Source organism: Schizophyllum commune (genome assembly GCF_000143185.2).
Source record: "Schizophyllum commune H4-8 unplaced genomic scaffold SCHCOscaffold_9, whole genome shotgun sequence".
Lineage (NCBI taxonomy): Eukaryota > Fungi > Basidiomycota > Agaricomycetes > Agaricales > Schizophyllaceae > Schizophyllum > Schizophyllum commune.
In genome coordinates, this window is record NW_026089546.1 from 92,845 (window position 1) to 111,949 (window position 19,105).

Below are 19,105 nucleotides of genomic sequence, written 5' to 3' on the forward strand. Positions count from 1 at the left end.
CAAATGACTCGAAGGACTGGATTTGGAAGGCCGCGGCTAATCATACATATAGTACATACATCCGAGTCGTGTACACAAAAACTTGCTTCATGAGGCCTGAACAAATACAGTATGGGTCACACCGCCCTGCACTTGAATACCCCCTTCCGCATCAACAGCCTCGCCGTCCACCGTGATCTCGCCATCGACCGGCAGAGCGACAGTGCCCACCGTCCCCTCCGGCGACGTGACGTTCAGCTCGAAGCGTCCTACGTGTTCGTCGTTCGTCCAGCTCACGCCGAACCAGCCAAGTGGCGTCTCAAACCCGCCCTCCGCGGCGGGTAGACCACCGGTCTGCGGCGCCACGCGGAAGGCCTGACCGGCTGGTTCGGTGACAGAGAGGCCGAGGATGTAGGTGGTGAGCGCAGGCGTTGGCCCGGTGCTCCAGCCATGCGAGTGGGAGGTGTAGGTGGGGTCTTGCTGGTAGCCGGCGTCGCCGCGGTATCTAGAGGGGTGTAGTCAGTGAAGGATCCAGCCAATTGAGTGATGGTACGCACAGAAGCGAGCCATTCGAAGTGTATCCCTCCAGCAACGTCGACTGGACGCTCACGTTCGTCGTCAGCATCCAGCCCCACTCCAGACGAATAAGGTCGAGCGCGCGTTCGGCAGCGCCAGCCTCGAAGTGCGCGTTCAGCTACACAGTCAATTCGTCAACGTCAACGTCCACCCAACCAACCTTCCCCCAAACCACCCCAACTCACCTCCATCCCACCCACAAACGGCGCCGCCGTATCCGGCAGCTCCGGCGTCACCGCGCCCACATCCGTCCAAAATTGCTCCAGACCCTCGCTGATGCGCGCCTTCTGCTCGTCCGACACGGTGACGTTGAACCACACCGCGAGCGAGTTGCCGTCCTCGGGGTGGAGCGTCGTCGTCGTATTGTCGATGTAGAGGCCCGCGTCTTCGTCCCAGAGAACCGCATTGATAATGCCCTTGAGAGTAGCGGCGTCGGCGAGCCAGCCTTCGGCGGTCTCGGTGTCGCCGAGGGCGGATGAGAGTTGAGCGCCGTTGAGGAGGACCTGTAAGGATAAGCGACGTCAGCTACGACGCATAGTGAAGGGTAATAGACGAACCTTGTAGTACAGCACGTTCGGCGAGATGCTGAACCCGCCACCGCCGAGGCGCCCCCAGTCGAGGACTCCCGTAGCATTAATCAAGCCCACATCAACGTCAACCTTGTCCGCGAGATAGGACACGCCCGCCAGATACTGCTCCCACTTCCCCTCGAGCCATTCCGTGTCACCAGAGTGCAGCCAGTAGTTGTAGGCGCCGATGAGGGACCAGGCGTGGTAAGTGTCGCTGATTGACAAAGTGAGCATGGTGATAAAGCCTAAGTGGAGAGGGGCAGGAGAGTGCGCACACACCTGAGTTCGGGTCCAGCGCTAATGAGAGGACCGCTGTAGGGGAGGCCGCCAGTGGTGCTCTGGAGCGAGAAGAGCTCGTCGAGGCTGTTGCGGACGGGGTCTAGCTGGTTGAGCGCGACGAAGGCCGACGGTCCGGCGATGCCCATGTCGCCTGCGAAGGTGGTCAGAAAGTTCATCGGGCAGGAGCGGGTGGTATACCTGGCCACACGGTACTGGAACATGAAGTCAATGTTAGGAAAACATGATCAGACGCTCGTGAGGATGCGTACCGGTCGCGCTTTGCGCCGTCGACAATAACGGGCCCTGCGTTCGCGATGGTACCGCTGTTGTTCCATCCGGTGGCTAAAAAGCTTCAGCTTCGCCGAGAAGCACAGTAAAGTCTGCTTACTTCCTTGAGGAACCTCGCCCCTACCCTCGTCCGCGGCCAGAATGTTGGTCTGGATCGTGTACGCGCCGGCGTACCAAATCTTCGTTAGCAGGTCCTCGTCCTCTTCACCCGGATCCTTGGCATAGAAATATCCCTTATAGTCGCGCAGGTCATCGACGTTCGGGCTGAAGGTGAGGTAGACAGAGATGTTCGACAGAGCTACGGTCGACCCTTCGGCGAGTGTTACTGTGAGGTAGCGGAAACCACCTCGCTGCCAGGAGATGGGTTGCGTCCAGAGGCCCTCGCTGAGAGGGGCGGGGATGGGTTGCGCGCCATCGACGGAGAGATTCGCGGCCGCGAAGACGGAGTCGTCGGATAGGGTAGGGCTGATGAAGAGTGAAGACTCGGTAAAGGTAAGGGCGAGGGAGGCATTGTCGTCGGATGCCGAGTCGATGTTGAGAGTTGTAACCCCTCCGACCTACGAGTTCATGAGTATGGTAGCAAGATGCCGAAGGGCCAGTAGACGAACCTCTTTGCCGAAGTCAATCGCTACCCAGGCCCCGGCGCCGCTCAAAGTTGCTGAGCCAGCGTCCGTAGAGAGAAGTGCTTCCGCATTGTCGACGTCACCACTGGTACCATGAATCGCCGTCGGGGACACAGTTCGCGAGGATGGCGCATAGTTGAAGTCGTCCCACGGACCATGAGGTGCAGAGGCTTTCGCGCAAAGCGAGAAAGCAAGAGCTAGTGAGAAGTGATAGAGCTCTAGCATCTTATGTTGATGGAAAGAGGTCGATCCTGCAGCCGTACTTTCGCCTTATGAATGCGAGAAAACACGTTCACGGGGTCAACTGACACGGTCCGTCGGATGTAAATTACCGTGCCCAACGCGCCAGGCTGGCCCTTGACCTCGTCAAGTGACAATAATCCAGCTGTTAGAGGGGGAGCGGCCGCCGCAGGCTACCTTCAATCGAGAGGATATCAGTTCAAGCGCCATGACATCCTTCTCACCGTAGCCAATGTATATTGCGTTTTTCCTTGGATTCCTGCGAGAGTGGGGAGCAGGAAGAATGAATCATCATGTATATGCCAGCTCTCAGACTCTGACAAGGCATGCTGTACGACGACCACGCGCTGATCATGAACGTTCAGAACAAGCGCCCGAAGATTAGATTTTGTGGCGGTAGCACGATCAGCTGTCGTGCACGTGAACTGTTCGGGGGGGGGGGAAATACATTTGTATACCGCGTCATGTACCTAGGACAAACTGCGGTGTAGACTAAGGGAGAAATCTACGGTGGCTATAAGGTAAGGTAGGAGGTATGAATGTCAGGGGTATACGGTAGGATGACTTTCGTGGCACGTGAACTGTTCAACGGTGGCGCGTGGGAAGTTCGAGCGCGAGGTGGTTGCTCTCGACCGCGACGTCGGCGACCTTCGAGCAGATATCTCCCTGAGGACAAGGAATCCTCGTGCTATCCAATCTCCATGATACAGGGCATCTGGGTATCATGAAGTATCTTCTTGTCTTCTTGATCTTGGCTTGCTTCGTCCAGCTGGCCTCTGCGCTGTACCTCCCATGGCAAACACCGGGCGCTCATACTCGTCCATTACATGTTTCGACACGGAGAAGAGCTAGCGAAGGACGCGCGATGCCCTCACTACGACGGAGAAGCCATCGCCCTTTGCTCTTCTCCAGCCAGTATTCCGATGGGCGTGCGAGGGAAGCGCAGGCAACAACCGGCATGCGAACCCTGGACGCCACTCTCGCGCTCATGTCTGAAGACGTATCGAGCACATATGACCCATCGATACCACTCGATGCACATGCGGACAGGCCGCCTTCAGCGCTGATCTCGGACGCGATCGGTACGTGGTTCTCCAGTAGCAGCGACCCTCGCCCAGTCCGCTAACCCTCGCCCAGTAGATGACAGCCATCATCGCTCAGAACACCCTCATGACCCCACCATGAACTCATCTGCAAGGATCCCCTACGGCCCATGAGCCACCCGCAGCCCAGATGCCCTCTGCCGCAGGTACGTGTCGTCCATCCCACGTCAACGAACACCCTCGCCATTCAGTATCCATCCACTGCGCGTTGTACCCGCATGCGCCCCCTTCTCCATTGTCCCTCATTGGCACGCCTTCTCCTTGCCTTGTCACCCCTTTTCGGGCGAGTCAGCCAGCACACACGCCCCCAGATCTTCCTTTATGTCCTTCTTACTCAACGTCCGCCTAGGTTCACACGCGCCGCCTTGCCAGTCAACGAACGCATGCGGGAGCATCGGTGTCGCTCTTGCTGCGACCGCAGCCTACCTCGCTAGCGTATCTAGTCTCCTCGACAAGGCGCTGGGCAACTCAGACCCTGCCTCGGCGGTCTGCCGCGGGGCAGTGGCGGGGAAGACGAGCTACGATCTCCCCGGATCTTGCACTCAGCCCTCGAACACCTTACAGCTGCCATCGGCTCACAGCCTATCCTCCACGACCTGACACGACACGACACGAATCACTTCCGCCCATTGCATGTTGCATGTCACTTATTCACTCATCTATCGGCTTCGTCCATGTTTTCGCGCGCTCCTGTATTGTTCATTGATCGCATAGGCTCTGCGCGCTTACCCGCGGGTGTACTGTCCTGCATGTAACGCTGCGCGCGACCCCTCGTCTCCTGCCTCCTCTTCCTAGATGGATTCCTCGCTTACGACCCTGCCGCCTATGTACACTTCCCAACGATCTTGCTTTGTCGCCATTAATTCTTTGGTCTCGCCCCGTATATCCCTTGCTGTGCCATCAGGCTTCTTCGACCTATGCTTCGCCATTCAGTGTACGGGCTATTCAGTACCTAATGATACGGGCCTCTATTCTATTCTCTTCTCTGCAATCACCCCGCCGTAACCGGCGACAGAGCCCTCCGTCCTGGAACCCCCGTCGTCCGTCGTCGCGCCCATTCACCGGCCTCCGCGACCCACCGAGTAATTTTCTTCATTCATTCACTGCTACAGCTTACAGCCCATCACCGTCCTAGTACACGTATTCGACAGCGACATATGAACGGCCTGAAGGCAAAGCTGATCATCTTCTCGAATCCCTCGCCGGGAACGAGGACGGCGCGCTCGCACCCTCGCCACACGTGCGCGCCGCCCTCGTGCCCATTGTCCGCCCTTGCCTTGCTAGGAACGGCGTGCGCAGCACCCAGACCCTGCCCGTGGGACGCGCTAGTCCCATTTCCTTTGCGAGGCGTGTTATTCGGCGTGGCGGGCTACCGTATTCTTCGAGTGCCCCAAATTCCACGGCGACGAGTTTGCGGGGACGAGCGTAGCGCGAAGCAGGCGGACCAGGTTGTCGGTCGGGCGGCCCTCGATTTTTCTGACGTGGGCGGCGGGGGTGTGACAGGGAGGGGGAGAAGGTAGGGGAGGGATTCGAGGGAGGACGGGGTGCAGAGCGGGTCAGGCACGGACGATCCGAGGGCGCGTTCAACTTCGTCCAGGACCGCCAGCGCTTCGAAGCCCAGTCGAGCAATCGCTATCACCCAGGCTCCTCGGTTCAAGCCCCTCCAGTGCTCACTGTTCCTTGAATCACATACGTGTTATTCTTAGTCCCTACCTTCTGGAATATCGAGCGACTAGCACCCCGCGAAGCAACGAGTGCAACCCCCTTGTGTGACTACTTCGTCCTCAACGGCCCTCAACTTGAATTGAAATGTTGCTCAGACGCGCCACAGTGAGAATTATAAGTCCCCAGGATCAATATTTGTATTCATAAGTTTTACAAACAACAGTTCCAGTGCAAAGCGACAGCGAGTTCGTGAGAGGTGTACTATGAGACCAGAGGATCGTGAACGTCGAGTCGTGAGCCGCAGGCTAGCGGAGTAGTAGTAAGTATGATGTATGTATGTATATGTAAGTATGTAACCAGAGCAGAGAAGAGTCGTGAAACAACGGCGGGCACCTGCCCACCGTCAAGCGTAATGAGCATGCGAGGAGTGGGAGGGCATGCGAGTCGTCATGAGCCAGCATAAAGAATTATACCTATGATACATCGTCCCAGATATCACCAAGAGGAAGGGGGCGCGCCGTCCGTGCGCGTTCGTTTTCGACAGCAGAAGCGCGCCGTGCAGCACGCGTTTTTCGACAGCAGAGAAGCAGGCCATAATAGCGGAGTCGAGATGGAGAAAGAGTCGAGTGCGGCGCGCGGAGGCACGCGCCACTGAGGGCCGCGAGCCGGGGCGTCCACGTCCGAGGGCACCACGATGCCGGCGGACACACGCCGCTACGTCGAGTGCTTGCGCATGTTGAGCAGCAGCGCGGGAGAAAATGGGTCGTTCGGCGCCTACGCCTTCGAGAAGACGAGCTTGCCGATGCCTGCGCCGCCGGCGCTCTTGTCGACCTCGACGCCGACGAGGCGGGTCTTCTCGCCGAGCCAGTCAATGCGGCGGACGCCGCCCTCCCAGCCGCCGCCCATGCGATTGCAGCGGGCTTCGTAGGCGCGCGTCACCTTCCGCTGAGCGCGCGAGCCCGCACCGAGCGCATCCCACTCCTCCTGCGTGACGCGGACCATAAGCGTGTTGTGGAGCGCGTAGAGGACGTCAAGGACGGTGACGGGCTCGCCGCCGGGCGAAGCGCGGTGGGGCGAGTTGCCGGAGAGGTAGAAGCGCGCCGCGGCGCGCGCACCGGAGGCCGCTACGACCGGCCACGGGAACTTGTCCGAGGCGAGGACGAGGGTGGTATGCGACGGCGCCTCACTCGCGGGCTGGAGGAGGGTGTGGGCAGGCACAGGAGTGCGCGTGCCGCGGTCGAGCACGGTACGAGAAGAGGGAGGGAGGGTGACGTCGTACGAGATAGGCGCGGCGCAGAGCTTGCCGTGCGCGAGTAGCGGGTGCATGTGCAGGGTCTCGGTGCGATTGGGGTTCTGGAAGGAGACGTGCGCATCTGTATGACCTGTTAGTGTGGCGCGATGACAGGGAGAAAGGGCACGCACGGGGACCGTTGCGAGAAGCGTCGCTTGACGTCCTGGTGTGCTTCAAGACGGGGCGTGGCTCTCCATTGCGGCTGACGCTGCAGGAGCTGGAAGACCTTGGAGCAGATGCGGGGCGACGACCAGACACGCTACTTGAGGCGCTGCGAGAACTGCAGTAGGAGTGGGTGGGGGCGAACAGAGGGTAGGGGCTCGCTGCGGATTGTTAGCACGCGTCAGAGATCGGAGATCGGTCACGCACGTCGCTCCTTCGCCTTGGCGCTCGATGTACGATACAGGGGGACATGCACGGGCCCATTTTGGGACGCGCTCTTCGTGCGCCCTCTGGTGCGGTTGGTGGCCGCGTCGTAGGTGTCATAGCGTAGAGGAGATGGTGCAGCCGACCGCGAGACATGACTGGATGCACGCTTGCGCTCTGCCGGGGGTGTGCTAGGCGCGATATATACAAACTTCTCGTTGGTCTGTGCGGGAGACGAGGACGAAGACTGTCGGGGACGCGAAGAGGAGCGCGGTCGACGCTGCTTCTTCTCCGTTGGGGTAGACGGGCGACTGCCAAAGAGGGCGCGAAAGACGGAGGCCATGGTGAACTGGTGGTGGGGCAAAAGAAACCTGGTGGACGCCGGGTGGGGTGGCCTTTATATCACCCCGAAATGATCTGCGATCCGCGGGGACATACTTCCTCATTTGGATTAGTCCCCATCGGGACATGTCCCCCCTCAAGGACCCCCCTCTTACACGCGTCAACCGCGTTGGGCACCCCGAAAACCGGCATCGCCCCGGTTGCGTCCGCCGCCCCTCCCCCGCCTCGTACGTCTTACACTCAGACACTGCCGCTAGGCCCAGGCGCCCTCCAGCACTACCTCCCAGCGATCCGCGCGCCGCTTCGAGAACGATCAGTGCGTCGGCCGCCTCATTATCCAGCCATTGTCCCAGCGCATGCGCGGCGCGAGGCCCGCTTCCCTGATGGGGCCCGCCCAATTATCAATCCGAGGCTTGCGCGCGTTTCCGAGGCACATACGCTTGACATACGTCCCAACGCGATCTAAAAGAGGGCTCGAATCCCCCACTTATTCTCGATTCCTGCATCCCGCTGATGCGCTGCGCTACCACGAATAATACACGAGGCAGGGTATATACGACCGCGCGACGGTCGTGGGACGCGACGAGATGCAGACCCTGCGCGAAGTCGAAGTCGAAGGCCCCGCAACGGACTTAGCGCACGACGCGTACCGGCAGATGACGCTGCGCCACATTGACTGCTCGCACGGCACGCCCATCTCCCCTCATATCACAGTGACTTCATCTCCCTCACACCCACTTACTATCGCCTCATTCAGTGCGGGGGCGCGCGCATCACTGCGCGTCTTCACATCAAAGACGCGAACAATCATTGGAAGGCCCTCCGCGCGCCCTCGCCGGGTCTGCGGGGAGGGCAGGGACGCCACGCGCCCGCCTAGAATTCGCCCTAAAAGATAGTGAGCGCTCTGCGCGCCGTGAGTTCAGTCGCCCAATTGCCAAGAATACGCGCACTGGCATATCGTGTCTGCACGCGTCGCGAGTAGTCTCCTGTGATCACGGACGCAGGCTGATCACGGGTGCAGGTGAGTGCACGAAGCGCAGAGGTGCGGCGGGCCCATGTCGAACCCCGGAATCAAATTAGCGGGGCCATTGTTCGTCCGGAAAGGCTGGCGCGCTAGCTGGAAAGCACAAAGGGTAGATAGTGCAGGAGGCGAGATAGCCAGCTACAGCGGTCGCGGAGGATAGACCGGCGATGAACGCGCAGATGAATAGAGCGGCTGTGTAGACGTATCGAGCGACAGCACATGAGGATGAATCGAACGACCAGTCGAAGATGCATCGCCTTCGAGCGCCACACAGCTGAGATCTCGTCGGCGGCGCACCAGATCAACGAGCTCTCACGGGAACGACCAGGAACAGAAGAGGGCGCAGATAGAATCCAACTCGTGCGCGCCTAGCCGTATTTGGTCTGAAGTTGTCTGTGCAGCTCCAGGCCCCCTCCAGAAAAGCCGGCCAGCTATCCGAGTACCGTATGCTGTGGCTGCAGCCGACTTGGGAGGTCCGGTCACATGGTAAAGCACAGGTTGAACTTTGAGAATTAGCGAGGATATCGAGGCCACTGACCTCTCGGAGCAATTAACCCGCTACGTGAATGCAGCCTGTGCAGACTCGTAAGAATACGCCGAATCCGAGCAGTAAGAAGATTATAGTCAGCGAGAGGCCCGCATTGAGTTCATGACGGAGTACTCCCCGAGCTCGCCACACAGCCCAGCGCCGATATGACCGCGAATCCCGGGAGGAAGAGCGCAGGAAGAGGCAATTCTTAGCGGCACGCGGGAGAGGGTCACTGAACAAAGCTGTGGTCGAGGGAGAAGCCCGATGTATTCGACGACTGAGTAAGCTCCCAGAAAAGTATCGAACCATGATTCTGGGGGAAGCAGTGTGTGGCGCAAGCGCGCAGGTTGGCTGAATAGACGCCTGCGACCGGGAGACGTGGGATGTGGTTGAACCGCCACGACGCGTTACGTCACAAGCCTGTCACAAGTTGAACTTTCGCGTGACTCATACGCCTACGTCACGCAGGAAAGTTGGTTGCGGGGGCACGCTTCTTGGAGCGCGAGTGATGGATGACATTGACAAGAACGGGCTCGCAGCAAGCGAGGCGATGATGACCGTAGAAGAAAGGGTGCAGGGAGCGGATGATGGGGAGGTAACGATGAAGTCAGAGGGGGCGGGGAACGTCCCGAACGTCCACTAGACGCCGAGCTGTAGAATCGGACACGACGCGTGAAGGGGTAGGTATCACTGCCAAAAGGGTAAGCAAGACTGCGCAGCGGAGCATAACGAGAGGGACCCAAGCCTTTGAACCTGCTCGAGTCACCCGGTCAATACCGAGACCCATATTGTTCGAGACGAGCAGCCGAAAGGCCTCTCTCATCAGCCCGAACGCCTGCAAAACATCACCGGAAGAAAGGGATATCACACTTGCCGTGACACTTGCCCCGCGAAAGCAATAAAGCCCCAGGTCAAATACCCCAGACGCGCCTGGGAAGCATGGTCTATTTCACCGAGGGGGCATGGCGCGCCGCACTGAAAGAGGTATCAAAGAGGCATGTTCAGTTACGCCGAAAGGCATGGTTGATTTGCGCACCGGAAAATCGCGCCGCAGAGGGCTGTTACCGGAAATATTCGTACCGACAGCTGGATTTATCAAAGAGGGCGCGCACTAGAGGCCGACAAAACGCGGTGCGTATCCCGTAGTCGACATGAATAACAAGGCGCTTCAGGAGTGCTCGACTTGTGCTTGGGACCGGTGGGATGCTGACCCTGAAATAAGGAGCTTGATCGTCAGAACGATAAGCAGCCGCAGGGAGGAACACGCACTGCCATTGATTTTCAAACATCTCCTCAGAAGCATTTACTGCAAGGCCAAAGAAGTCACGATATCAGATTTTGAGCGAGTTGAGTCAGGCCGACAAGGGTTCCAAAGGCCTCGTCAATGCGCGTACCGTCGTGAGGTAGTGATCGAGCAGCAAAAGGGATCCCGAGCTTGCGTGAAGTGGAGCGCACCATCTTGGCTCTGGAACCTTCAAGCGCGTCAGCTCGACTGGCCTTCGAACCGTCATTGGGGGTCTCTCACCTGAAGCGCTCCTGGAAGATGTGCATATCAGCCACTCGGAGCAGGATGGCGTAGGGTCTAGGAGAAGCCTGACGTTGGCGGACGCCGGGTAAGCGCCATTCGAGCGTACAGGACTCCATCTATACGTTCGTGGGTTTTCCATCGGAATTTTAACATCTTGACGTAGGAGCACGCCGAGGACTGACGCAAGGAAATCGCTCGCACGAAGATTAGCACCACGCGCGGCGCTTGTCGGCGGCGAGGTCGTCGGAAGACTAGCTGCAGCGTAAAGGCGAATTCATCTCGTCCACGTTCAATCCATCCCGCTGACGCTGACTCGGAGGATCTCTACTATGTGCGACGTCGAGGAGATTGTCCGCGTCCTTATTGCACGCTATCGCAGTCGCCCAAAATCAGCGCACGCAGGATAGCGGCCCGCAAAGAAATCGGGTATCGAGAATGCCCTTTACCGGGCGCGCCGCCAATCTGTCCCACATGCCGTGTCGCCTCTCCCACGGCTAGAACCCTTCAGTGGCGCGAGCACATCCCAAGAGGGAAGGTACAAGGAAGAGGGTGCCAGCCGGGGTAATGGGTGAAGCGCCATGTGGATCCAGACCTTCTCAACGAAGTCGCAGAACCCGCGGGAAGTCGAGATCAGACAAGAACACAGCGCAGAGCACGCTGAGGTGCGCTCAGTGACAACCCGGGCCCAAGATTGGCGAGCAAGGAAGTTGGTAGCCGAGAGATGACGGTGGAGGATCTAGCAAGCGAGCGACGAAACGACCGGTTGCAGAAGGAGAGCAGCGTAGCGCGCGACCAGAAGAGCGACAGGCAGACAGGTTGGAAGACGATTGGCGCTTGTGGACCAAAGGGGATGCCGCCGAGCCGGCGGCAACGTGCGGCGAGCGTGCGCGAGGCCTGACTCGTGTTGGGAAAGGTGACCGACGCCAGGTCGCCTCGTGAGGACTTGCACGCCCACGCACCCGCACAATGTCCGTGCTGGAACTCTACGCACCAGGGCAGATCACTGGGAGGAAGGCGGGTTCGCGGCAGCGGCTCAGGCGGATTACTCGTGAGGGAACGTGGTGCGCAGTCGGCCTGGAAAGAAGAAACACTGAGCAATTTTCAGGCCTGCGGGCATGAGTTCGTTGCAGATCAGAGGTGCACTCGTGGAAAAAAGCGCTCGCACGACTCGTATTCGAACGTAAGATGATTTCCGGTGAGGGTCAGAGTCCACGGCTGGCGATGATGATGAGCGCAGCAGCGTAACAGCGTCAAGCCTATGCAAACAGGCACCAACTCTCTCGGCAACTTCCGATGCACTTCGCGTCGAGTTCCTTGTAGTTGCGCCGGTGCTTCGTTGCCTGTGAATGTGTAGCTTTGCATGTACTTCTCAGTGTTCCAATCGACCCATGCAGCTGAATATGTGACCCGAGTGATATGTTGAGAAGCCCGGGACGCCCGGACGTCCGATCGTGCTGGCATGCACGCCTTCTTGAAGCTCGTGTACGTGTGTCGATCTCAGTGAGACTACCAACTCCGTCTAAACCTTGTCAAGGCCCAGACTTCAAGCTTCAAGTCCGTGACGAGAACCTATTTTGCGCTTACGAGTTGGAAACCGGGGCGTGCACGTTGACTCATTGCTTTCAGGGTAAAGGGCATCCTCGCCGTAAGTTGTAACGGTGTTCATCGAAGTTCAATGAATGCTATTAGGGCGAAGTACGACACTCACCCGCAGTAGCTGTTCGGAGTGTGAGGCTGTAGCGAGCACCGGTACCCTCGTTCCCAGCCAGTCCGCCGACAGCTTCATAGGACTACGTTGAGCAGTAGCGGGTCGGAGGGTCGGGATCGAAAGCTTCCTCAGCAAGGTGAACCCTCTACCGATTGAATGGCTAAATAGTAGCTCATGCGTCGAGATCGGAGACGTACCATATCAGCCGCCTTGGGGCCGACGTATGGCTTCAAGCGTAGCAGTTCAGCTGTTAGAAGCTTCGGAGGGCTTGAGGCCTTCCAGAATCAAAGGATGACCAGCCACGCTCGAGGGCTTCCTATCGCCACGGAATTCCGGTGGAAGTACGCCTTGTTCATTAGTGAGCGGATCGGCAGAGTACTACCGGGCGCCGCTGTAGACGGAAAAGTAAGGCCGCGGAGTGAGGAGGCGAAGGCGGCAATGGCAGAGTGCTTGATTTGGCGCAGGCGTACCCTGGCGACATCCGGAACGTCATAGCACTGACGAGCATGAAAACGGGTACAGCCCAATGAGGCGCACAGACAGTCATTTCAGGCTGGCGCAGCGAGCACTTTCAGCCGCTCTTCGATGAACGTGGTATTCTCGAGGCACATCTCGACGAGGATGCCGCGCCAAAGTATGATTCACCGTGGCACAGGCGTCGGCTACAGCTCGAGACCGATGGCAGTCAGGGCAAGGGTAAGATTTTCCGTATCTTTGGCAGTAGACGTAAGATCGCACAGAGAAAACGTTGAGTGCGGCAGTAGTGAGGTTAGGTGTTGGTCAGTGAGGCAGACAGTATCGTTATTCCGGGAAGCGAGAGCGTAGAGTATGCCATGCACGGGGCAGCGGTGCTGCAGATAGACACGCAGAAGATACAGGCGCAAAAAGAAGTGGTTGGAGCTCAAGTTTGAGGGGTAAGCGACACCTGTAGCGTCGTCTTAAGACTTATAGTCGCAGTGTGTCGAAGGGAGATTCGGACCGGACACAGCCGAAAATCCACCACGTGAAAAGCAGCTGACTGTGCGTGCGGATTACATAAGCGCAATGCTTCTTGTCCCAAACCTTCACGTCGCCATCTTGAAGACATGACTCTGGCCCTAGCCGTTGCTGAATCACTTAAATCACAATGGGTATACCCAAGAAACGTAACTTTCTCCTCGTTCAGGCCACTGTTCGCGGCACAAATCCTCAACAAGCGGCGTCATCTTAAACTCGAAGTGAACAGAAGCGATGGCCTCTTCTGATTGTCGGAAATACTACGGACCTGGATAAGTCCTTCAGACGACTCGGGTGTGAATCTACTACTGTAGTCAAGCTCTTCTGCGTCACCGAATGACCTTCCTCATTCACGCGGAGCGAAATGCCCGCCGGACCGCCAACGCTGACCTCGTGAGCAGAACCAGTGCTCTTATACTGCGCGATGCGCGCGCCCTCGTAGCGACCGTATTCTCCCTAATTTCTAGATGAGAATGCTGGCCTGGCTGACACTGGGATGCGGCCTGTCCATTGTGACTGCCTCAGCACCATCGGGCCCATGGGACGACTTCAATTACGCACCTTCGACGCGCACTGTTTCCCCCATAGCGATATACAAATACGAGGGCAATGTCCAAAATCCTGAGGGCCTACTCGGATCCGATGCCCAGTCTGCTACGCTCAACGGCGCAGGGGCGTGGATAGCGGTGGACTTCGGAAAGGAGGTTCGTCGTTCGTGTATGCTTGTATATTTCTTCTCATCGCTTCTCAGGTCGGCGGCGTCATTTCGGTCAACATAGACTCTGAAGCCTCCAGCGACGCGTCGCTCGCTCTGACCTTCACCGAGTCGCCGCTCTTCGTCAACCCGCTTCTCTCTGACGACTCGTCGATATCCGCGCCGAACATGTCGGTGGACGGGGCGCTCTCCGTCTCGGGACCTCTCGCGGAGGGTCTCTGGACTCAGCCGGTCGCGTCTCAGCGAGGTGGTTTCCGCTACTTGACGATCTCGCTGACAACCGGCGAGACCGTGGCACTTTCGAACGTCTCCTGCGCGATCACCTTCATGCCTCACGTCGAGGACCTGCGCGATTACTCCGGGTACTTCTACGCGCCTGATCCCGAGGGAGAAGACGAAGACTTGCTGACGAAGATCTGGTATTCGGGCGCGTACACGATCCAGACAAATATAATAGCAGCGGATGAGGGAAGAGTTCAAGTTTACGGTGGAGGTAACTTGAGAAGCCCTTGCCGTCACGAATCCCACTGAAATGGTTGAAGGATGGCGTAACAATGGAACAATCGCCTCCGCGAGCCCTGTCATAGTCGACGGCGCGAAGCGAGACCGGTGTGTTTTGCATTCTCATTCTTCACGGTGCTCAGCTCATGATCTGGAAGGACCGTATGGCCAGGTAAACCCCACGCGCGCCTCGACGCCATCCTGCTCAGAACCTATCACCTTTAGGCGATATGGGCATCGCTGGACCCGCAGCGTTCGTAGCGCTGAACGACCTCGTATCCGTACGCAACAGTCTTGACGAGATATTTTCCCTGCAAGACTCATCCTCGGGCGGACTACCGTGCTCGGGTCCTCTCATCAGTTGTGCTGTCGGGAGGAGGTGCGCTGCCTGTCTATGATCTATGTCCCATTACTGAGCCCGGGTATAGCGATACCTACCACGCTTGGTCCCTCGTTGGCGCATATAACTGCTGGCTACATTCCGGTGATACGGACTGGATGGTGGCGAAGTGGGATCAGTATCAGTTGGGAATTGCTTATCTGGCAGCAAAGGTCGACTCCAACGTCGGCCTTCTCAATGCGACGGGGAGCAAGGATTGGGGGCGCCTCGGAGGCGGCGGGTTCAGTCTCGCACCAAATGCCTTGTACTATAAGGTATGTTGAATCAACCCTGGTGTCAAGACGAAGTTGGATCATGCCGTAGGTCCTCCTCAATGGCGCGGAGATTGCGTCGGCTCTTGGCAACACCGAGACGGCAGACAACTGGCTCGCTGATGCCGCAGGCCTGAAGGCAGCGCTCAACGCAGAGCTTTGGGATGAGGAGGCGGGTCTGTACTTCGACAACACGACGACGACGCTGCACCCGCAAGACGGGAATTCGCTCGTCGCTTGGTTCAATGCGACATCGTCTGACGAACGCAAGACGCGCGTGAGCGAGGGATTGACGGGTAACTGGGTTGAAGTGGGCGCGGTAGCGCCAGAGCTTCCGGACAATGTCGCGCCTTTTGCAGGGAGTATGGAGGTTAGCTATTGCTGCCTTACAAAGAGGAAGAGGTACTGACATGAGCTATAGGTACACGCGCACTTTGCGGCAGGCGAGCCCGAGCGCGCACTCGACTTCATACGTTTGCAGTGGGGCTGGATGCTGACCACCAACGTGAGCGTGCAGTCGACGCTCCTTGAGGGATATACGTCCAACGGCTCGCTTCTGTGCGCTGATTTCTCTCTTCGCCTGTATTTGAATATTCTGACAGGCTTTGACAGGTATCGCTCCTACGCAGGCTACACGGACGATCCATCGTATATATCGCATTCGCATGGATGGAGTGCAGGCCCAACTCCCGCCCTCACATCGTACCTTCTCGGCCTCACGTTGATGGAGCCGGGCGGCAGTGGTTTCCGCGTGCAGCCACAGACGGCCGGCCTCCCCGCCGCCGAAGGCGGATTCGAGACGCCCTTGGGTTGGTTTGGGGTGAGTTGGTCAAACGACGACGCGGGCGGGCGGTTCCATCTCAACGTGACTGCGCCGGAAGGGACAACTGGTGTTGTCGTCCTACCGTTCACCGGTGTTGTCTCGGTAGACGGTATGGAGGTTGGGAGCGAAAGCTCCTTGACACTGAACGGTGGAACCCATAGCATTGGAGTAGAGATACAGAAATAAACCCTTTCAATGCATTGATGGGGTAGTGGTAACCTGGGTCGTTGCCACGAAGGCAGCCTTCGACCCGCCGGGGGTTCGATTCCCCCTTAATGCATGCTGTCTTTCTGCTTTATGGCATCCTTTTTTGCCTTCAGTCCAAGCCACTTTTATCGCAGAAGATTGAGCTACCCCCGCCAACAGCGTTATGCCACTTCGCGCTTATGCGAAGCAAGTTTGAGTCGATTGTGATTCCTCCTACTTCTGATAGCGACCCTCCAAGCTCAGTCGGGCACTGATCCAAAACTCGATCACACTAGATGAACTACAAAGCATAAATGAAGTCCTCATTCTGTAAATCCGTCAAGTCGTCGAAAGCGCGCTCATTTGCAAGCGTCTGTCCCTGCTGCTTCTCGACGCCACCTTCCGTCGCGGTTCGTCGGCCGGCATAATCCTCAAGTGACGCATCGATGACCACGCCAGCCTTGCCAACCGCTATGCGGCGCGCTGCGTGCCGTTTGTTGAGGAGCGCGAGGTAGGCGGCCGTGACGACACTCAGGACCGCGAGAGCGATCCAGCAGGCCAAGCTAGGGATTTTCGTCAGTGACGGTTGCAGCGAATAAGCGGAGCAGCCTACTTTGCGACAAGGCCTCTGCGGTAGTAGGGCTTCTCCTCTGTAGTATACAGCAGAGGTCCTACGATCTAGAAACGGTATCAGTAAAGCTGCATGAGAAACTGGCACAGGTTGAAGGACTGACGTTCCCCGTGCACTGCGCGACGAAGACAAGTCCGGTCGTACACAGCTTCTTCGTATGTCCAGCCGTGTTCTGCGAGCTCCACGTATACAGCATCGGTTCTGAAGAGCGCACGTCAGATCATGCATCCGACGGATAGATGAAGGGACCCACGAAGCGCAGTAAAGAACGACAGAACATAGTAGCAGCCCAAAAGCTCGTTCTTGATCGACGCGTCACGACCCAGTACGAGGAGAGCCGACGCGCCGCCAATCGCCGGAAGCGTCAGGAAGAAGACGACGGGCCACTTGAGCTTGATTCTCTGCGAGACCCACGCCGAGATGAGGGTGAGTACGACCTGAAGGGCGGAGAACGGGATATTGAAGAGGATCGTGTAGAACTGGTCGAAGCCGAAGCCGTTGATGATGAGGGGGCCGAAAGCGCCGATGCCGCCGCTGGGAAGACTAGCGACAGGCGTCAGAAGAGTACAGATGAAGGTGGAAGCCGAAGACGTACGCGCAGAGGAACAAGAGAGCGAACCAGAGGTAGGTCTTGGGATCGAGGAGGAGCTCGTTTACCTGCTCCCACTTCCAGACTTTGGTTTCGGTGCCCTGAGACGGGTTAGCGACTCCACAATGCCGGTCATTGAAGCGAGTATACCTGATTGTTAGCGCGTAGACGTTCGATGGCAATAATCTTCTCGTCTTGAGAAAGGAACTTCGCCTTGATGGGCGAATCGGGCAGGACGAGTCTTGCGCGAGGGTCAACTAGTAGGTAGTGGACAATGCGAACGAGCTCACAGTATGATAGGAGAGCACGCAGTTGTCAAGCACCCGATGAACAGGAAGATGGTCTGGAAGGGCGTCTTAGGCACGGCAGGTCGCTAGCCAGTGTGAACGAAGTACCTGGTAAGGCCGCAAACTCCCTCCGATATGCCCAAGGCCCCAAGAAAGAAGAGAGCCAAACTTTCGCAATCAGTAAAGTTGACGTTGCGTAGAGGGAAGGTGCTCACCATACCCGTTCCTCCGTTAGCGGCCATCCAAATAGCCAGGCGCATGGTTTGTTCGCGTCGTCGCCACCACTGATGATAATTGAAAACGACTTAGATTTCAGCAGATGGTCGGGGGCCTACCATTTGTGTGATGGTGATGAAGCATGGGGCTGGCCAGCGCATTGTCAGCGTCAAGCATATGGGTTAAAGCCTGACGCTTACCAACTGTAGCCTCGAAGATGCCAAGAAAAAAGCGGGCGGTTATTAGACCAGCAAAGTTGTGGGCAGCAGCGGTAGACGCTACGCAGACGCCCCACATGAAGACATGGACGAACACTACACGGCATGAGATTCGTGAAGACGGCAATATTATCTATACTCACGATACTTCGCCACGGGAAGGCGGACGAGCAGATATGATGAGACGGGCTGCCATATGAGTTGCGCGACATATACGATGCTACTGAGCCAGCTGTATTCCTGGCCCTTCAAGCCTGCAACATACTATCAGAAGTCCGTCGGGCTTCGTCGACACCCGACAACTCACCGGTGTCCTCCACGATACCAAAAACAGATGTATAGGACAGGGACGACCTGAGGTCCGATGAGTGAATAGTAAGCTTCGGCGTCTAGTCACGTACTTGTCCAGCTGCTGCAACATGTACACCATGACGATGACGGGCATCAGCCAGAGGTCGATCTTCCGTCGTACCCGCCTATCCTCCTCAGTCGTTATCTCGCGACGCACATCGCTGCGCCCGAGCACTTCGAGCGCGGCGTCGCCTACGTTCGCTTTGGAGGGACCTGCAGCGCTAGTCGTCGAGAGTACCTCGACCTCTTCGATTTGGTCGACTGTAGCCTTGAGCGGCGAGTCTGGTCGTCTAGGTGCGTGCGCCATGATAGGGACTGGAGGAGTGCGTCGATCGCCTGCACTCGAAGCTCGAGGGGAGTGGCGTCTTTTATTCGATGGTTAACCTCCACATGATGCCTCACGATACCGCGTGATGCTGGGCGGTCCGGGAGGTACAAAGACATTCAGCTAACGTCGGTGAGCTCGGAAATCCGGCACTACCACAGAAGTTGACGTCCATCCGCGCAGCATTCGCTCAGGCTCCCTGCAATAGACTGAATTTACACTATGGTCCTCAGTGCTGGGCGGTGTATTCGCGTATCTACTTGGAAGCAATGTAAGAAGAGAGTTATTCTCGAGGGAGGGTAGTCACCTGGACGAAGTCGCCAATGCCGCTGCAGGGTTCCGTGATGGCGGGCAAGTCCAACTAGCTCAGGTGATGGTAATGCAGGAACGCCACAATTTCCCATGGGTTCAGTCGTTGCCGTTCGTGCAAACGAAACCCATCAAACAGTTCTTTACCCAAACTTCCACCTCCAGCGCAGTGTGCGCCTTCCCCAGAATTCCTCTGG

General features: G+C 57.7%; 7 protein-coding genes and 1 non-coding gene across 8 annotated transcripts; 4 read left to right on the top strand and 4 right to left on the bottom strand.

The window, feature by feature from the left end:
* Positions 1 to 4: 4 nt before the first annotated feature.
* SCHCODRAFT_02633144 (glycoside hydrolase family 78 protein) lies at positions 5 to 2,561 on the bottom strand. The gene is made up of 9 exons (XM_003029503.2): positions 2,300 to 2,561; positions 1,792 to 2,248; positions 1,673 to 1,745; positions 1,602 to 1,615; positions 1,404 to 1,554; positions 1,113 to 1,338; positions 741 to 1,058; positions 537 to 673; positions 5 to 484 (listed from the first exon to the last, which is right to left on the bottom strand). Exons 1-9 carry the CDS (start codon positions 2,537 to 2,539, stop codon positions 88 to 90), a joined length of 2,013 nt encoding a protein of 670 aa, XP_003029549.1. The 5' UTR covers positions 2,540 to 2,561; the 3' UTR covers positions 5 to 87.
* Positions 2,562 to 3,512: 951 nt separating this feature from the next.
* Positions 3,513 to 4,257, top strand: SCHCODRAFT_01173469 (uncharacterized protein; the record flags this gene model as incomplete). The annotated part of the gene is made up of 3 exons (XM_003029110.2): positions 3,513 to 3,636; positions 3,753 to 3,803; positions 4,007 to 4,257. 3 exons carry the CDS (start codon positions 3,513 to 3,515, stop codon positions 4,255 to 4,257), a joined length of 426 nt encoding a protein of 141 aa, XP_003029156.1.
* Positions 4,258 to 4,536: 279 nt separating this feature from the next.
* SCHCODRAFT_02355800 (uncharacterized protein) lies at positions 4,537 to 5,244 on the top strand. The gene has a single exon (XM_050342465.1). It carries the CDS (start codon positions 4,815 to 4,817, stop codon positions 5,175 to 5,177), a length of 363 nt encoding a protein of 120 aa, XP_050198676.1. The 5' UTR covers positions 4,537 to 4,814; the 3' UTR covers positions 5,178 to 5,244.
* Positions 5,245 to 5,681: 437 nt separating this feature from the next.
* Positions 5,682 to 7,378, bottom strand: SCHCODRAFT_02633155 (uncharacterized protein). The gene is made up of 3 exons (XM_003029504.2): positions 6,983 to 7,378; positions 6,745 to 6,936; positions 5,682 to 6,695 (listed from the first exon to the last, which is right to left on the bottom strand). Exons 1-3 carry the CDS (start codon positions 7,320 to 7,322, stop codon positions 6,097 to 6,099), a joined length of 1,131 nt encoding a protein of 376 aa, XP_003029550.1. The 5' UTR covers positions 7,323 to 7,378; the 3' UTR covers positions 5,682 to 6,096.
* A 1,977-nt stretch (positions 7,379 to 9,355) lies between these two features.
* Positions 9,356 to 9,960, bottom strand: SCHCODRAFT_02633159 (uncharacterized protein). The gene is made up of 2 exons (XM_050345752.1): positions 9,911 to 9,960; positions 9,356 to 9,849 (listed from the first exon to the last, which is right to left on the bottom strand). The coding sequence occupies exon 2, from the start codon at positions 9,659 to 9,661 to the stop codon at positions 9,482 to 9,484; it is 180 nt and encodes a 59-aa protein (XP_050198677.1). The 5' UTR covers positions 9,662 to 9,849; positions 9,911 to 9,960; the 3' UTR covers positions 9,356 to 9,481.
* Positions 9,961 to 13,573: 3,613 nt separating this feature from the next.
* SCHCODRAFT_02633162 (Six-hairpin glycosidase) lies at positions 13,574 to 15,993 on the top strand (the record flags this gene model as incomplete). Its single annotated transcript, XM_050345753.1, has 9 exons — positions 13,574 to 13,810; positions 13,858 to 14,314; positions 14,364 to 14,430; positions 14,481 to 14,494; positions 14,548 to 14,701; positions 14,751 to 14,976; positions 15,026 to 15,343; positions 15,395 to 15,531; positions 15,586 to 15,993. 9 exons carry the CDS (start codon positions 13,574 to 13,576, stop codon positions 15,980 to 15,982), a joined length of 2,007 nt encoding a protein of 668 aa, XP_050198678.1. The 3' UTR covers positions 15,983 to 15,993.
* On the top strand, positions 15,994 to 16,076 carry SCHCODRAFT_t172. The gene has a single exon. It is a non-coding gene; the product is annotated as a tRNA-Gly (tRNA).
* Positions 16,077 to 16,170: 94 nt separating this feature from the next.
* Positions 16,171 to 18,718, bottom strand: SCHCODRAFT_02633164 (MFS general substrate transporter). Its single transcript, XM_003029505.2, has 14 exons — positions 18,325 to 18,718; positions 18,231 to 18,277; positions 18,067 to 18,177; positions 17,906 to 18,019; positions 17,825 to 17,853; positions 17,705 to 17,773; positions 17,598 to 17,657; positions 17,493 to 17,545; positions 17,353 to 17,443; positions 17,209 to 17,303; positions 16,867 to 17,156; positions 16,717 to 16,814; positions 16,596 to 16,660; positions 16,171 to 16,545 (listed from the first exon to the last, which is right to left on the bottom strand). The coding sequence occupies exons 1-14, from the start codon at positions 18,579 to 18,581 to the stop codon at positions 16,284 to 16,286; spliced, it is 1,641 nt and encodes a 546-aa protein (XP_003029551.1). The 5' UTR covers positions 18,582 to 18,718; the 3' UTR covers positions 16,171 to 16,283.
* Between the last annotated feature and the right edge of the window lie 387 nt (positions 18,719 to 19,105).

Coding starts and splice junctions, on each gene's coding strand:
- SCHCODRAFT_02633144 (XM_003029503.2), bottom strand. CDS start 2,539: ATGCTAGAGCTCTATCACTTCTCACTAGCTCTTGCTTTCTCGCTTTGC. Junction 2,249..2,299: donor CGATTGACTTCGGCAAAGAG/GTTCGTCTACTG, acceptor ATGAACTCGTAG/GTCGGAGGGGTTACAACTCT. Junction 485..536: donor ACTTCGAATGGCTCGCTTCT/GTGCGTACCATC, acceptor ACACCCCTCTAG/ATACCGCGGCGACGCCGGCT.
- SCHCODRAFT_02355800 (XM_050342465.1), top strand. CDS start 4,815: ATGAACGGCCTGAAGGCAAAGCTGATCATCTTCTCGAATCCCTCGCCG.
- SCHCODRAFT_02633155 (XM_003029504.2), bottom strand. CDS start 7,322: ATGGCCTCCGTCTTTCGCGCCCTCTTTGGCAGTCGCCCGTCTACCCCA. Junction 6,937..6,982: donor CGCCAAGGCGAAGGAGCGAC/GTGCGTGACCGA, acceptor AACAATCCGCAG/CGAGCCCCTACCCTCTGTTC. Junction 6,696..6,744: donor CGCTTCTCGCAACGGTCCCC/GTGCGTGCCCTT, acceptor CAGGTCATACAG/ATGCGCACGTCTCCTTCCAG.
- SCHCODRAFT_02633159 (XM_050345752.1), bottom strand. CDS start 9,661: ATGGGTCTCGGTATTGACCGGGTGACTCGAGCAGGTTCAAAGGCTTGG.
- SCHCODRAFT_02633164 (XM_003029505.2), bottom strand. CDS start 18,581: ATGGCGCACGCACCTAGACGACCAGACTCGCCGCTCAAGGCTACAGTC. Junction 17,157..17,208: donor GCTCTCTTGTTCCTCTGCGC/GTACGTCTTCGG, acceptor GCCTGTCGCTAG/TCTTCCCAGCGGCGGCATCG. Junction 16,546..16,595: donor CGCAGAGGCCTTGTCGCAAA/GTAGGCTGCTCC, acceptor GAAAATCCCTAG/CTTGGCCTGCTGGATCGCTC.